Source organism: Solanum pennellii, chromosome 12, assembly GCF_001406875.1.
Source record: "Solanum pennellii chromosome 12, SPENNV200".
In the NCBI taxonomy this organism is placed as follows: Eukaryota; Viridiplantae; Streptophyta; class Magnoliopsida; order Solanales; family Solanaceae; genus Solanum; species Solanum pennellii.
Genome location: NC_028648.1, coordinates 1 through 15,974, shown reverse-complemented (window position 1 = coordinate 15,974; position 15,974 = coordinate 1). Strand labels below are relative to the sequence as shown.

The 15,974-nt window shown below is 37.3% G+C and overlaps 2 protein-coding genes across 2 annotated transcripts; one reads left to right on the top strand and one right to left on the bottom strand.

Moving 5' to 3' along the window:
* The first annotated feature begins 398 nt into the window (after nucleotides 1-398).
* LOC107005628 (NEP1-interacting protein-like 1) lies at nucleotides 399-1,870 on the top strand. Its single transcript, XM_015204272.2, has 5 exons — nucleotides 399-662; nucleotides 866-1,017; nucleotides 1,085-1,168; nucleotides 1,281-1,439; nucleotides 1,529-1,870. Exons 1-5 carry the CDS (start codon nucleotides 509-511, stop codon nucleotides 1,649-1,651), a joined length of 672 nt encoding a protein of 223 aa, XP_015059758.1. The 5' UTR covers nucleotides 399-508; the 3' UTR covers nucleotides 1,652-1,870.
* A 558-nt stretch (nucleotides 1,871-2,428) lies between these two features.
* Nucleotides 2,429-6,038, bottom strand: LOC107007535. Its single transcript, XM_015206200.2, has 3 exons — nucleotides 5,538-6,038; nucleotides 4,812-4,928; nucleotides 2,429-4,187 (listed from the first exon to the last, which is right to left on the bottom strand). Exons 1-3 carry the CDS (start codon nucleotides 5,910-5,912, stop codon nucleotides 2,664-2,666), a joined length of 2,016 nt encoding a protein of 671 aa, XP_015061686.1. The 5' UTR covers nucleotides 5,913-6,038; the 3' UTR covers nucleotides 2,429-2,663.
* Between the last annotated feature and the right edge of the window lie 9,936 nt (nucleotides 6,039-15,974).

Sequence of the window (15,974 nt, the reverse complement as noted above, 5' to 3'; positions counted from 1 at the left end):
CATATTTAAAAAAAATAATTAGCTAGGGTTTTGGTGGAGTGACAATTAAGTATTTCTTCATTCTAAACTAGAGGTTTTAGGTTTAAGTCCCTGAGTATGAACTTAAACTACGTAGACAACACATGATAATTTCTTCATTCTAAACTAGAGATTTTGATTCTGATCTCATTCATATCCTCTATCTCAGGCCATAGTAGTTTATAAATACCAAACACCATAAAACAAGTACGAAAGCTAGTTAACGATTTGAAACGCACCGTTAATCTTGAACGTGGGGCCATGATCCTAACTATGGATGATACAACACATGCATGAGTTAGCACGTGAGTGGTAGCTCTAAGATCTAAATGCATTTTCCTCTTATAAGTACTATAAATAAATGCACTTTGCCTTTACTTTCAACTACTCACTTGTTCTTTCTTCCTAAAGAAATTTCACTCTCTTATTCTACCTTCTTTATTATTATTTTCTTCCAATATTGTAACAGTTTTGTGGCTCATTTTTTCAAATGACAAACCATTTGTTTACTTGCATTTATACTTTACTAGTAAAGAGTACAGAGTGTATTTTCACTTGGGTTTTCTTCGGCTTTTCTTCTGGACTCTTGTTGATGGTCACAAAGAATGCTATTTGGGCTCTTTTTATGTGCATTCTTGCTTTAGGTATATCTTTTTTTTTCCTTCCCGTTTGGTTATGAAAAAAAACTATAAATAGTTTGTGTGTGTTGTACCTTTGCTATTCAGTATTATTGATTTTTCAATGTTTAGAGAAGTTGTATTTACTATGAGAATTGTGTTGGACAAACCGAAATCCGGTTGAAAATTTAATATTTTAGTAGTAATGTTGAAATTAGTTATTTAATCAGGAGGAGCGACAATAGGGATAGTGACCGGAGCAATTAAAGGACAGACAACAGAGACGGGGCTACTCCGAGGGGCCGGTGTTGGTGCTGTTACCGGAGCTGTTACAACTGTCCAATTAGTCGAACTTATACTTAACGGAGAATCATTTTCTAAGGTAAAAAAATTGTTTGTATAGATAAACTGTTGATGTACTAAATTAATTTCTTATATACATACTGCAGGTTGCACTTGTATGTAGTCTAGTAAATGGAAAGGTATTCATGGAATGGGTTAGTCCTGCTGTTCTCAAGGCTTATCAGTGGCAAGTAAGACATCTTTTATAGCAGAAACTTTTTAATAATTTGTGGTGATTGTTTCTAGTTGTGTTAGATTAGACACATACATTTTTGGGTTATTATTTTAAAATAAAATTTTCAGGTTACTACTCATGTGGAATCAAGTTTGAGGGAAATATCTGACATCTTTGATATCAATGCAACCAAAGGGTTATCACAAGAGGTGATAAAGAAGTTGCCAAAGTACAATTTCTGTTCAGTGAATACATCTCAACAAGTGACTTGTGCAATTTGCCTTCAGGTGATCGTCAGTATAAAAAATTATTTAATCTACAGTGTTTTTTCTAACTCTAATGAATTTACATCAATTATCGTCGTATTATATTGTAGGATTTGAAAGACGGGGAGTCGGCAAGGGTGCTACCAAGTTGCAAACATTCATTCCATACACAATGCATAGATGAGTGGCTAACCAGACATGGAAGTTGTCCAATTTGTAGAGTAGAAATCTGAGATTTAATTAGTAATACTACTAAATCCTAAAGGAGAGAAAATGTAAATTCTGTGTTTGAAACTCTTACTCTTGTTGAGCAAAACAGTAGATGGATATGCTTGAAACAATTATCAGCATGCATGTATATACCACGATTCTGTCTTGAAAAGGGATCAGTGCGTACTAGCTATTATCTTCAGAAATGGTAGAGGAGTCATAGACTTGACATGGTTAACGTAGGTAGAGGTGTTTTCAGATGTTGTTCAACACAACACTTCTATCGCGCTATTTGAAAGACAACAATGATATACAAATACAAAGAACACCTTTCTTGATGATAACAAAATCTAATGTAACAATCAATCTATTTTTTAACACAAAAAAAATCTTAAACTAAAAGCAAGTTATAAATAAAGCAACAATTTAACTATACAAATAGAGATAAAGACCATGCTTGAGTAATTAAATTCTTATCTATCTTCATAACTATGAAACGGAGATCTCACAATTTTACATATATAAAAATCCATGAACAATAACTTTAATTTCTTGTCTTCAAAAAGTTAATATTTGTTTTTCTTTTTCTATTTAATTTAGTTTGCTTTATAACATTTTTAGCTAATATATTTTACATTTTTATGTGTTCATATTGGAGTATGATCATATAGACTTTCCACTATCTAAATGAATTTTGACCTATAGTATGTATTGAGTTCATCGCAACTCTTCAATTTCTTCGGACTTTTTGGAGTAAGGAAAAAAGGTTTTTTTAATAGGTAGAACAAAATTTGCATTAATTAATAAAAACTTGGGGAATTTGCAATGCTATAATTAACTAAGAAATTAAAGGGTTGGACTTTTAATTCTACATTACATAAATAAAATATGACATTAAATTAAATATACTATTTAATTAATTAGATTTGGAGAAAATGATAATACAACATTGAAGTTTGGAGCTTCCCGCAATATGATATGATATGATATCTGTCAGCAGGAGGCTTCAGAGCTCATGTATTAAGAACGCTCACCTCAGATCTTCTGCTTCAAGACCTGGCGCAGCTGGACCTTCTGGCTCTCTGTTCTTGCCTGCAATAACTTTGCTTTTAAGCTTTTCTTCTGAGAGTTATGCGGCCATTCAATGCAACCTTTCATCCCCCGTGCTATTTGTGAGTTGCCAGACTCAGGTGAGCTCCACTCCTGGCCAAGTTCCGAGGGGCTAAAGCCACCTTTACTAGAACCATGATCCGGAGAAAGAATGGTTCCATTTGACAGCCTCCCTTTAGTTCCTTCTAGTGATTTTATTTTGAAATTGTCTCCATTACTCGGGCGTGATTTCCAAAGTTTAGATGCAGATGACAACTCTGTAAGTTGCCGAGCTGGTCCAGAACAAACTTCACTAATCTCTGAAACCGATGCGCCATCATAACCAATTCCCTCTGAGTCTGCTCTACTTCTTGATACATTGCTGTGCCGGCAATTCTTGTTCACGGATGAAATGCTTCCTTCAAGAGAATAGTTGGACCCTTGCTCCTCAAGATTGGTCACCGTTTCCCACTCACTTCCCTCTTCCTCTAAATTATCACTCTGATTGACATATGCATGTGAAATTCTGCGAAAGTCGTAAACAACACCATCAGGACTGAGAGAGCGAGGACTAAATGTACATGGCTGGATATCCTTTTCATCAGGTTCAACAAAATGAACGTCCTCAAAAACGGAAAGAATATCATCTTGATTTGGTGGTTCATAAGTGAGTTCTCTAATATCACGAATGCTAACAGAGGCAGCGGCCTGTTGGAGTTGCTCAGCTCTTTTCATATCCTCCACATCAAAACTCATACCTCTGGAATCCAGAAATGATTCTAGTTCTCCAATGAGTTTGTTCATTTGGGAATACTTTTCTTCAAGCATCACCTTGGCATCAACTAGTTTCATCTGTACCCGTTCCTCACGCCAAACCTCAGCCATCTGCAACATCTTTCTTTCTTCATCTACTTCCTCTGTGAACTTCAGAGATTCCCTCTTCATTTCCTCAACTTCAGCCTTGTCTTCTCCAAGTTCTTTGGCCAATTCATCGCACACTTCTTCTATCAACCCTCTAGCCTGTCTTTCCTTTTCGAAATTTTGCAAATAACGTTTTGCTGATAACTTGGCATCAGCCAATTCATTAACTAATTGGGAATTGACAATTTCCAGCCTCTTTCGGTTTTTCCTTTCCCGGGAGAAGTCAGCTCTCATGTCATCCATAATTGCCCGGATTTTCTCATGCTCTTTGCTCCGCCATGCTGCTTTTTCTTCACTGAGTTTCCTCAAGAACTGCTCGAGTTTCTTTTTCGATGAATGCCGCTCCGTCTCAAGTTGATGAACTCGGGCACGAGCACATTCTAGTTCTGCCTCAAGAGAAGAAATCATTGAAGCAGTATTCACTTGGTGATCAAGAAGCTTCTGAGACCCATATATCTTCTTTGTTCCCACCGCTGTTGTCCAGCCAACTGGATCCCACTTTGTTGCCCCCTCCATAGCAGAATGGGAAAATTGAAGTGAGGTTTCAAACTACATTTTGTAGAGAATTGCAACAAGATTAGATAATAACCAGAAACAATTGAAATAGACGACTAGTGTTTAAACTTTAAATACAAAGATCAAGAGACTTGCAGTATCATAAAAATTAAAGTACCCAAACAATTTTGCAGAATGATGACAGCCAAGAATCCTGACCCTTAAAAGGTCAGTCTTCCTGTATGTATTCCATAGCATAAGAATATAAACCCAATTACTCTAAGATTTCTATAATATAAGTGAGTCTAGTTTCCTGCATCTACTATATTGTAAAAGACGTGTCTCAGGCAACACCAACTTACCCATATAAAGGGAAAGACAATGTTCAGCCACTCCGTGTGAACTACATCCCTCCAACATAAGACGGAATCTCATCTCCTGCACCTACTGTGCACAAGTCCATGTTCTAGACAACTCTATGACCTCCTATGTAAGGGTTATGACAGCAAAAACAGCATTTATAATATTATGAGAGAATTATAAGGGGCGATCTCATTTCCTTGCACCTACTACATTGTATAGGACTATGTCTCTGGGTCCTGAAAACTCTAGAAGTTTCCCATATAATGAGCTTAAATAGTTAAAAGACTCGGAACATCTTAAGAAAAAGTCACATACCTTGTGAAAAAGGCCATTAGTTGGACCAAAGACAGAACGAGGACTCTGCACTGGATCATTAATGAGAGAGTCATGCACTTTACTGCGATGATGAAAATGCATCTCAACCCGACCAGCCTGCATGGAAGAAAGAAAAACTATTGAACTCCAAAATGGTGCACAATCCTTGTCAACTTGGGATCTAAAACAACAAAACACCCTTCAAGTTACTCTTTACTCTTAACTCTAAGGTAATAATATGCAACATAGACAAATACAAGAATCGGAGAACTTAAAGAAAACGGCATGAAAGTACTCCTTCTATATCGAATTAACGAAAATAGAATACTAAAATGTTAAATTTTTCTCCTTCGTTCCTAACTACTCTACCGTAATTGCTATATCAAAATTCAACAAAATTCAAAACAAGTATCCACTAATCCATCTAACGAGCAAAAATAACCAAAATATTTTATTTTGCTGTGTATTAATTGATAATCAGTTATTCAAGAGGGTCTAAAAGGACAAATCTCAATTGAAAAAACTACTAATAGTAGACTACTGAAATGATTCCATTTTTTCTCTATTACTCCTAATTATCCCAAGCATAATTTTTTTTGTCAATATTTCAAGTCAATGTACCTTACAATATAAATGCTAGATCCACAATTAATACCAATATAGCAACAACCAAGTTACAGAAGCCCTAAATTAGCATAAACTTAAACTCAATTTAATGAAAAATACCTGAAACCCAAACTTGTGATCGTTTTTTACTTCCGGCAGCTGCTGCTGCCTAAACAGTCCCGCACCTAACTTCCTAACAGAAACCACAGTCCTACCATTATTCCGACTACATTTCCGATCAAGCTCCACCGTCGAAGCTTCCTCCTTTACAGAACCATTGTCATGAATATCCTCGTTGAACTTCCACCGTAGAAGAGGAGTTTCCGGCCTACTCCTCCTTCCTTTAGGAGTATTTCCTCCAATGTCTCTCCGCAACTTCACTCCGGCGGCGAAGTTGTTCGTTTTCCTTCGAGGCGGTTTCGTTGATTTTTGTAAGAGATCTAGTCCGGGAAATGTAACCGCCGGTAGCTCAGCCTTGTCGCCGGTGATCTTCATTTTCGATTCACAGATTCAGCCATTACTCATCTCTTTCACCCTCTCAAGTTCTGATGGCTGCGCCGGCAAGAGATTGTGCGATCTCTGCAGAGTGTATATCAAACTAGTGTAATAATACTGGTTTTATTAGGGGTTTTTAGGTAAAGGACATAAGTAGTACTTTTCTTTGTCTTAAATTTTCTCTTTTAACTACATTTAAAACAAACTATGAAGGGTGAAAATTTTGATACCATAATTTCGGTATTTGATTTTTAAAATGTTATATTATTACTATATTAGTTTAATTTAGTATGGATGTTCAATTTCGATATTTATGGTAGATAACCATAATATGTTTAATTTTAATTAACATATGCTCTTATAATAAAGTATTATGAATTTATAATTTTGATAATTGAAAATATGTGTCAATTGTATTATACACATATAAAAATATATATGTACAAAATAAAATATAAACAACTCTTTTTGTTAATCAATTACATTTCAATCAAAATAATTATCAAAGTTTTAACTTTTAAACATTTAATTTATACAATACTAGGGAGGTATAGTTATTTAATAAACTTCATGGATGTTTGAGTGATGAAGATTAATAATAATATTTAATTATTGGCTAAACTATAGCAAAAAATGTAAAGTTACAAGTTAAGATATCCTAAGTTTTTTTCCTTTGGATAAAAAAATATTTTCTATACATTTTTGATAATCAAATATTAAACAATTATAACTCCCTCATAAAAAAAGATTTTTTAAAAAATAGGATACAATTATCATCGAAGAAATTAGTATATTTTATATATACACAATAAATGTTAAATATACTTAATAAAATTTTTGACTTCGCCCTATCAGTCTATTTAGTCAAACATAAAGGGAGAACAATGATCCAAAGTACAAACATATTTAAACATAAAAGGAAGATCAATGATCCAAAGTACAAACATATTTGTAAGTAATAAGACTATCCCAACATAATATAATATAGGAAAAAGACTCAAATATGTCATTAAATTTTGAAGAAAAGACTCATTTATGTCATAAGTTAAAAGTTTCGCTCGTTTATGCCATTACTGTTAAAGAAAAGGTTCATCCATGTCATTATTTTTACAATGGTTTTGCAAAATCATTTTTGACACGTGAAATTCGACCACGTCATCAATTTTTAATAAAAAAATAAAATAAAAATTCAATTTTTATTCAGAATTTTATTTTTTTTAAAAAAAAATTAATGACGTGGCCAATTATAATTCGATCACGTTATCAATTTATTTAATAAAAAATTATAAAAAACTTAATTCAATTTTTTTTCTTCAGAATTATGATTTTTTAATTAAAATTATTATTTTATTTTTACCCTTAGTTAATATAAATGTGGAGAGAGATAATGAGGTGAAAATAGTATTAAATAATTAATAAATAAAAACAATGTAATCAAATTATCATTTTAGTTAAATATTTTTTTAATGAATGTGTAAAAGAAATATGACAGTGAAATAGACTTAAGTATTAATATAGCAAACTCAACCTTTAATCTGATTAGAGCCATAAAAGTAATACTTAATACCTACTCTAATTAGTATTACTAACTTCTCAACCATGGAAGTTAATAATGTGCTCCAACTATCAAATAAAATACTCCCTTTTTCTATTTGTTTTTAATGAGAAAGTTCGAGAAAACAAAAAGGTTTCAAAATAGAATCAATTACTTTCAATGAGTTCTTAACTTTCACTAAAGATTTTTATAAAAATTATTACATCACACTCCACATGAACAAAACAATAAAAAAATATTAGTATTGGTAGAAATTAAAAATTAAAAAATTATTATTCAAAAAAAATTTATTTTTTAAAATAAAATGTAAAATATTTTTCTAACCCCACTCTATCACTTCCTCTCATCGCCCTCACCCCGTCGGCCATGTTAGTTTTTTTTTGTTTAAATTTAGTTTATAATTTTTTTTTACTTCATCTCTCCCCTCCCCCCAAATAATTTAGATATTATTTTAATTTTTTTTAAATAATAATTCTGCCCACCTCATCTAACCCTCCACTTTCAATTTTTTTTCCTCATTTTGTGTTAGATATATACATATCAAAAATATTTTTTACTTTCCGCCGCAAGATCTTTTTTATTTTTCATTTATTTATGTTCGTACATTAGTAGAAAAAAAAATTCTAAAAATATATGTATGTACATATCTAACACAAATTTTTAATTTTTTAAAAATAAAATAATATCAACTTTTTTTTGGAGGTAGGGGGGGGGTTACGTGGAGGAGGTAGTAATACTTTAATCTTTAATTTTTAATTAATATTAATAGTTTATTATTTAATTTTTATCAATGTAGAATATTTTATTCATGTGAAATGCAATGTGTCAAGATTTTTTAAATAAAAGAGAGAGTGCATTAGACTCACCATGTTTCTCAAACTAAAAAAATAATTGTTTAGATATGAAACTCACATTCTCAATAGCTTAGATATAAAACTTAAAAAAAAAGGATAGTTTAGATATATTTTTGACTCTTACCTCATTTAAAAATACTAAATTAAAAAAATATTCTAATATATTTAACATAATTTTAATTTAAAATAATAAAATTATTTTTTTCCTTATTATTTTCTTATATTTCATATCAAATTAAACTAGATTTAGAGAAAATAATTATTGGAGGGCACACGTGCCGTGAGTAGTGCAACTATAATAAAAGCAAGATTCTATGCACTTGAGTTGCGTTCACACCTATTTTAATTACACTGATTCCATCCCAAAACTCTTTTCACACTAAGCCATCTACCCCCACTACTCCCTTTATTTTTAAAAAAGTGGTTCTTGTATAATCATATATATGTTTATCTTCTCTAGACTAGAAGTGGAGCCTTTATTTATGACTTATTTTAGCTCTAATTTAACTAAACAACATTACATAAATTAAAAGAAAGAGTGTTAGAATTTAATTTTGCGCTATTAAGCTTTTATATATATAGAGAGAGAGAGAGAAAGTTAAATTAATATATTTACATGTAAATTATATCTACCCTTCAAAGTGGTCCACTAATTTAGATTTAGGACTTCATCTTAAATTTGAAATCTCTTAATTATCAATAAAAAGGAAAATTTTTACCATTGTTGTTACGTTTATTGGTGTGAGAGTGGAATTAATAAAGTAAGAGGAGAAGAAGGTGAGGCAATAGATTCGTCCAACAAACATAACATAGTAGGTAGGATTAAGCAATATAAGACCTAATCCAAAAATAGGACCCACCAAAGGATTAGGTCAAACATCTCCCCTCATATAAGCTCATTCATTCTCGATCATCAATCAATATATATAAATCTCACTTTACAAAAAGAAAGAGTCATATATACATATATTTCAATTTTACATATGGGAAATTGTATAAGAAAAGAGTCATCGATGCAATGGGGTGGTGAAGACTGGGGCTTCACGATGAAGTTAGAGGAAGATGATGATGATAAGGAAGACATTCATCAAGAGGTTAAGGTTAAGGTTAAGATCACGAAGAAGCAATTGACAGAGTTGATGATGGGTAAAGCAGATGTTCAAGGCTTATCCGTTGTTCATCAACTGTTGATGAACGTTAGTGAAAGATTTGAGCCATGGAGGCCTTCCTTACAAACTATACCAGAAGATACTTAATAATTTGTCTATATGTAGAGGATCATGTTTTGTAGTTACTTTTCTTTCTTAAGAGGGAACCTTTTATAATGTAAAGGTTTAGCAAAAAGAAATCGTTCATAATCTAATTATTAAAATACTAGGCAATTTATCTAAGATAATAAGATGTTAATAATTTTATTAAAATATGATATTGTTAGAAGAAATATTTGTTATATGTGCATATATATCAGAGAAAATGGTCTAAAGCCCCCTCCAATCTATACTCAAAAATTCAACTACACACTTCAACTTCACGGGTGTTTTATCATCCTCCGGAAATTTCGAATCACAAAAAATTCATGGACTATAGCACACGCAAAAATCAATAAAATTTGGTAAAATCTGCGTTTACGTGCTTTCGGTCTGGTTTGAACTTGAAAATGTGCCCGTTTGAACTAGCGCGACGAACTGGATACATTGTCAACGTCTTAACAGACGTCCATGAAGAATTTTGACAATTTCTTTTCGGGAATTCCAGATCACAAAAATTTCATGGACTATAGCATACGAGAATCGATAAAATTTGCGTTTACCTGCTTTACGGCTCGTTTGAACTTGAAAATGCGTCCGTTTTTTCCGCAGGACGAACTGGATACATTGCCAACGTCTTAACAAACGTCCAGAAAAATTTCGCCAATTTTGTTTTGGGAAATCTAGATCACAAAAATTTCATAGACTATAACACACAAAAATCTGTAAAATCTGTGTTTACCTGCTTTGGGGCTCGTTTGAACTTGAAAATGTGCCCGTTTTCCACGAGGAAAGAACTGGATACATTGCCAACGTCTTAACGAACGTCCATGAAAAACTTCAACCATTTTGTTTTGGAAATCCGAGATCAAAAAAATTTTCATGGACTATAGCACACGAAAATCGTCGAAATGAGGGGTATGCACGCTTTAGGGCTCATTTGACCTTCAAAATGGGTCGGACTAGCCGTGAGGGCCAACCAGCTGCATAGACAAGGTCTTGACAGACGTCCAAAAAAAAAATTGGCATTATTGACGTCGGAATCCGGATAACCCTAAAAATAGTTTGCTATAACACATGAAAATCGTCTAAATAGGGGGTATGCGCGCTTCGGGGCTCGTTTGACCTTGAAAATGGGTTGGACTGGCCGTGATGACCAACTGGCTGCATAGACAAGGTCTTGACGGACGTCCACAAAAAATTTTGGCATTTTTGACGTCGGAATCCAGATCACCTAAAAAATTGTTTGCTATTGCTTACGAAAATTGTCGAAATTGGGGTATGCTCGCTTCGTGGCTCGTTTGACCTTGAAAATGAGTTGGATTGGCCGTGATAGCCAACTGGCTTCATAGCCAAGGTATTGACGGACGTCCACAAAAATTTTCGGTATTTTTTACATCAGAATTCGGATCACCTAAAAAATGGTTTGCTATTGCTTATGAAAATCATCGAAATGGGGGGTATGCGCGCTTCGAGGCTCGTTTGACCTTGAAAATGAGTTAGATTGGCCGTGATGGCCAACTGGCTGCATATACAAGGTCTTGACGGACGTCCACAAAAAAATTTGGCATTTTTGACGTCGGAATCCGGATCACCCAAAAAATAGTTTGCTATAGTACACGAAAATCGTCGAAATGAGGGGTATGCTCGCTTCGGGGCTTGTTTGACCTTCCAAATGGGTCGGACTGGCCGTGAGGGCCAACCGTCTGCATAGACAAGGTCTTGACAGACGTCCAAAATTTTTTTTTTGGCATTTTTGACGTTGAAATCCGGATAATCCAAAAAATAGTTTGCTATAGCACATGAAAATCGTTGAAATGGGGGGTATGCGTGCATCGAGGCTCGTTAGACCTTGAAAATTGGTCGGACTGTCCGTGAGGGCCAACTGGATGCATAGCAAAATACTTGACGCATGTCCACAAAAAAGTTTGGCATTTTTGACGTTGGAATCTGGATCACCCTAACAATGGTTTGCTATAGCACATGAAAATCGTCTAAATAGGGGGTATGCGCGCTTCGGGGCTCGTTTGACCTTGAAAATGGGTGATGGACAACTGACTGCATAGCCAAGGTCTTGACGGACGCCCACAAAAACTTTTAGCATTTTTGACGTCGGAATCCGGATCACCTAAAAAATGGTTTGCTATTGCTTACGAATATTGTCGAAATTGGGGTATGCTCGCTTCGAGGCTCGTTTGACCTTGAAAATGAGTTGGATTGGCCGTGATGGCCAACTGGCTGCATAGCCAAGGTCTTGACGGAGGTCCACAAAAAAATTTGGAATTTTTGACGTCTTAATCCGGATCACCCAAAAAATGGTTTGCTATAGCACACGAAAATCGTCAAAATGAGGGGTATGCTCGCTTCGAGGCTCGTTTGACCTTCAAAATGGGTCGGACTGGCCGTGCGGGCCAACCGGCTGCATAGACAAGGTCTTGACGGACGTCCACAAAATAATTTGGCATTTTTGACGTTGGAATCCGGATAACCCAAAAAATGGTTTGCTATATAGCACACAAAAATCGTCGAAATGGGGGGTATGCGCGCTTCGTGGCTCGTTTGACCTTGAAAATTTGTCGTATTGGACGTGAGGGCCAACCGGCTGCATAGCCAAGGTCTTAACGGACGTCCACAAAAATTTTTGGCATTTTTGACGTCGGAATCCGGATAACCCAAAAAAAGGTTTGCTATTGCTTACGAAAATTGTCGAAATTGGGATATGTTGCTTCGGGGCTCGTTTGACCTTGAAAATGAGTTTGATTGGCCGTGATGGACAACTGGATGCATAGCCAAGGTATTGACGGACGTCCACAAATTTTTTTTGAATTTTTGACGTCTTAATCCGGATCACCCAAAAAATGGTTTGCTATAGCACACGAAAATCGTCGAAATAAGGGGTATGCTCGCTTCGGAGCTCGTTTGACCTTCAAAATGGGTTGGACTGACCGTGAGGGACAACCGGCTGCATAAACAAGGTCTTGACGGACGTCCACAAAAATTTTTGGCATTTTGACTTCGAAATCCGGATAACCGAAAAAATGGTTTTCTATAGCACACGAAAATCGTCGAAATGGGGGGTATGCGCGCTTCGAGGCTCGTTTGACCTTGAAAATTGGTCGGACTGGCCGTTTGGGCCAAGCGGCTGCATAGCCAAGGTCTTGACGGACGTCCACAAAATTTTTTGGCATTTTTGACGTCGGAATCCGGATTACCCAAAAAACGGTTTGCTATTGCTTACGAAAATCGTCGAAATTGGGGTATGCTTGCTTCGGGGCTCGTTTGACCTTGAAAATGAGTTTGATTGGCCGTAATGGCCAACTGGTTGCATAGCGAAGGTATTGACAGACGTCCACAAAAATTTTTGGAACTTTTGACGTCTTAATCCGGATCACCCTAAAAATGGTTTGCAATAGCACACAAAAATCGTCTAAATAGGGGGGGTATGCGCGCTTCGGGGCTCGTTTGACCTTCAAAATGGGTCGTACTGGACGTGTGGGCCAACCGGCTGCATAGACAAGGTCTTGAAGGACGTCCACAAAAAAAAATTGGCATTGTTGACGTCGGAATCCGGATAACCCAAAAAATGGTTTGCTATAGCACACGAAAATCGTCGAAATGGGGGGTATGTGCGCTTCGAGGCTCGTTTGACCTTGAAAATTGGTCGGACTGGCCGTGAGGGACAACTGGATGCATAGCCAAGATCTTGATGCATGTCCACAAAAATTTTTGGTATTTTTGACGTCGGAATCCGGATCACCCTAAAAATGGTTTGCTCTAGCACACGAAAATCGTCTAAATAGGGGGGTATGCGCGCTTCGGGGCTCGTTTGACCTTGAAAATGGGTCGGACTGACCGTGATGGCCAACTGGATGCATAACCAAGGTCTTGACGGACGTCCACAAAACATTTTGGCATTATTGACGTCGGAATCGGGATCACCTAAAAAATGGGTTGCTATTGCTTACGAAAACCGTCGAAATTGGGGTATGCTCGCTTCGGGGCTCGTTTGACCTTGAAGATGGGTCGGACTGACCGTGATGGCCAACTGGATGCATAACCAAGGTCTTGACGGACGTCCACAAAACATTTTGGCATTATTGACGTCGGAATCGGGATCACCTAAAAAATGGGTTGCTATTGCTTACGAAAACCGTCGAAATTGGGGTATGCTCGCTTCGGGGCTCGTTTGACCTTGAAGATGGGTCGGACTGACCGTGATGGCCAACTGGATGCATAACCAAGGTCTTGACGGACGTCCACAAAACATTTTGGCATTATTGACGTCGGAATCGGGATCACCTAAAAAATGGGTTGCTATTGCTTACGAAAACCGTCGAAATTGGGGTATGCTCGCTTCGGGGCTCGTTTGACCTTGAAGATGGGTCGGACTGACCGTGATGGCCAACTGGATGCATAACCAAGGTCTTGACGGACGTCCACAAAACATTTTGGCATTATTGACGTCGGAATCGGGATCACCTAAAAAATGGGTTGCTATTGCTTACGAAAACCGTCGAAATTGGGGTATGCTCGCTTCGGGGCTCGTTTGACCTTGAAGATGGGTCGGACTGACCGTGATGGCCAACTGGATGCATAACCAAGGTCTTGACGGACGTCCACAAAACATTTTGGCATTATTGACGTCGGAATCGGGATCACCTAAAAAATGGGTTGCTATTGCTTACGAAAACCGTCGAAATTGGGGTATGCTCGCTTCGGGGCTCGTTTGACCTTGAAGATGGGTCGGACTGACCGTGATGGCCAACTGGATGCATAACCAAGGTCTTGACGGACGTCCACAAAACATTTTGGCATTATTGACGTCGGAATCGGGATCACCTAAAAAATGGGTTGCTATTGCTTACGAAAACCGTCGAAATTGGGGTATGCTCGCTTCGGGGCTCGTTTGACCTTGAAGATGGGTCGGACTGACCGTGATGGCCAACTGGATGCATAACCAAGGTCTTGACGGACGTCCACAAAACATTTTGGCATTATTGACGTCGGAATCGGGATCACCTAAAAAATGGGTTGCTATTGCTTACGAAAACCGTCGAAATTGGGGTATGCTCGCTTCGGGGCTCGTTTGACCTTGAAGATGGGTCGGACTGACCGTGATGGCCAACTGGATGCATAACCAAGGTCTTGACGGACGTCCACAAAACATTTTGGCATTATTGACGTCGGAATCGGGATCACCTAAAAAATGGGTTGCTATTGCTTACGAAAACCGTCGAAATTGGGGTATGCTCGCTTCGGGGCTCGTTTGACCTTGAAGATGGGTCGGACTGACCGTGATGGCCAACTGGATGCATAACCAAGGTCTTGACGGACGTCCACAAAACATTTTGGCATTATTGACGTCGGAATCGGGATCACCTAAAAAATGGGTTGCTATTGCTTACGAAAACCGTCGAAATTGGGGTATGCTCGCTTCGGGGCTCGTTTGACCTTGAAGATGGGTCGGACTGACCGTGATGGCCAACTGGATGCATAACCAAGGTCTTGACGGACGTCCACAAAACATTTTGGCATTATTGACGTCGGAATCGGGATCACCTAAAAAATGGGTTGCTATTGCTTACGAAAACCGTCGAAATTGGGGTATGCTCGCTTCGGGGCTCGTTTGACCTTGAAAATTGGTCGGACTGGCCGTGAGGGACAACTGGATGCATAGCCAAGATCTTGATGCATGTCCACAAAAATTTTTGGTATTTTTGACGTCGGAATCCGGATCCCCCTAAAAATGGTTTGCTCTAGCACACGAAAATCGTCTAAATAGGGGGGTATGCGCGCTTCGGGGCTCGTTTGACCTTGAAAATGGGTCGGACTGACCGTGATGGCCAACTGGATGCATAACCAAGGTCTTGACGGACGTCCACAAAACATTTTGGCATTATTGACGTCGGAATCGGGATCACCTAAAAAATGGTTTGCTATTGCTTACGAAAACCGTCGAAATTGGGGTATGCTCGCTTCGGGGCTCGTTTGACCTTGAAAATGAGTTGGATTCGCCATGATGGCCAACTGGCTGCATAGACAAGGTATTGACGGACGTCCACAAAAAAATTTGGATTTTTGACGTCTTAATCCGGATCACCCGAAAAATGGTTTGCTATAGCACACAAAAATCGTCCAAATGAGAGGTATGCTTGCTTCGGGGCTCGTTTAACCTTCAAAATGGGTTGGACTGGCCGTGAGGGCCAACCGTCTGCATAAACAAGATCTTGACGGACGTCCACAAATAAATTTAGCATTTTTGACGTCGGAATCCGGATAACCCTAAAAATGGTTTGCTATAGCATACAAAAATCATTGAAATGGGGGTATGCGCACTTCGAGCTGGGCATACCCCTCATTTCGACGATTTTCGTGTGCTATAGCACACCATTTTTTGGGTGATCCG

Bases quoted from the DNA above. Each gene is read 5' to 3' on its own strand.
- LOC107005628 (XM_015204272.2), top strand. From the start codon at position 509: ATGACAAACCATTTGTTTACTTGCATTTATACTTTACTAGTAAAGAGT. The intron at 663-865 runs GTATATCTTTTT...TTATTTAATCAG, and splicing joins TATGTGCATTCTTGCTTTAG to GAGGAGCGACAATAGGGATA. The intron at 1,018-1,084 runs GTAAAAAAATTG...TACATACTGCAG, and splicing joins ACGGAGAATCATTTTCTAAG to GTTGCACTTGTATGTAGTCT.
- LOC107007535 (XM_015206200.2), bottom strand. From the start codon at position 5,912: ATGAAGATCACCGGCGACAAGGCTGAGCTACCGGCGGTTACATTTCCC. The intron at 4,929-5,537 runs GTATTTTTCATT...TCTTCCATGCAG, and splicing joins ATCACAAGTTTGGGTTTCAG to GCTGGTCGGGTTGAGATGCA. The intron at 4,188-4,811 runs GTATGTGACTTT...TACAAAATGTAG, and splicing joins CTAATGGCCTTTTTCACAAG to TTTGAAACCTCACTTCAATT.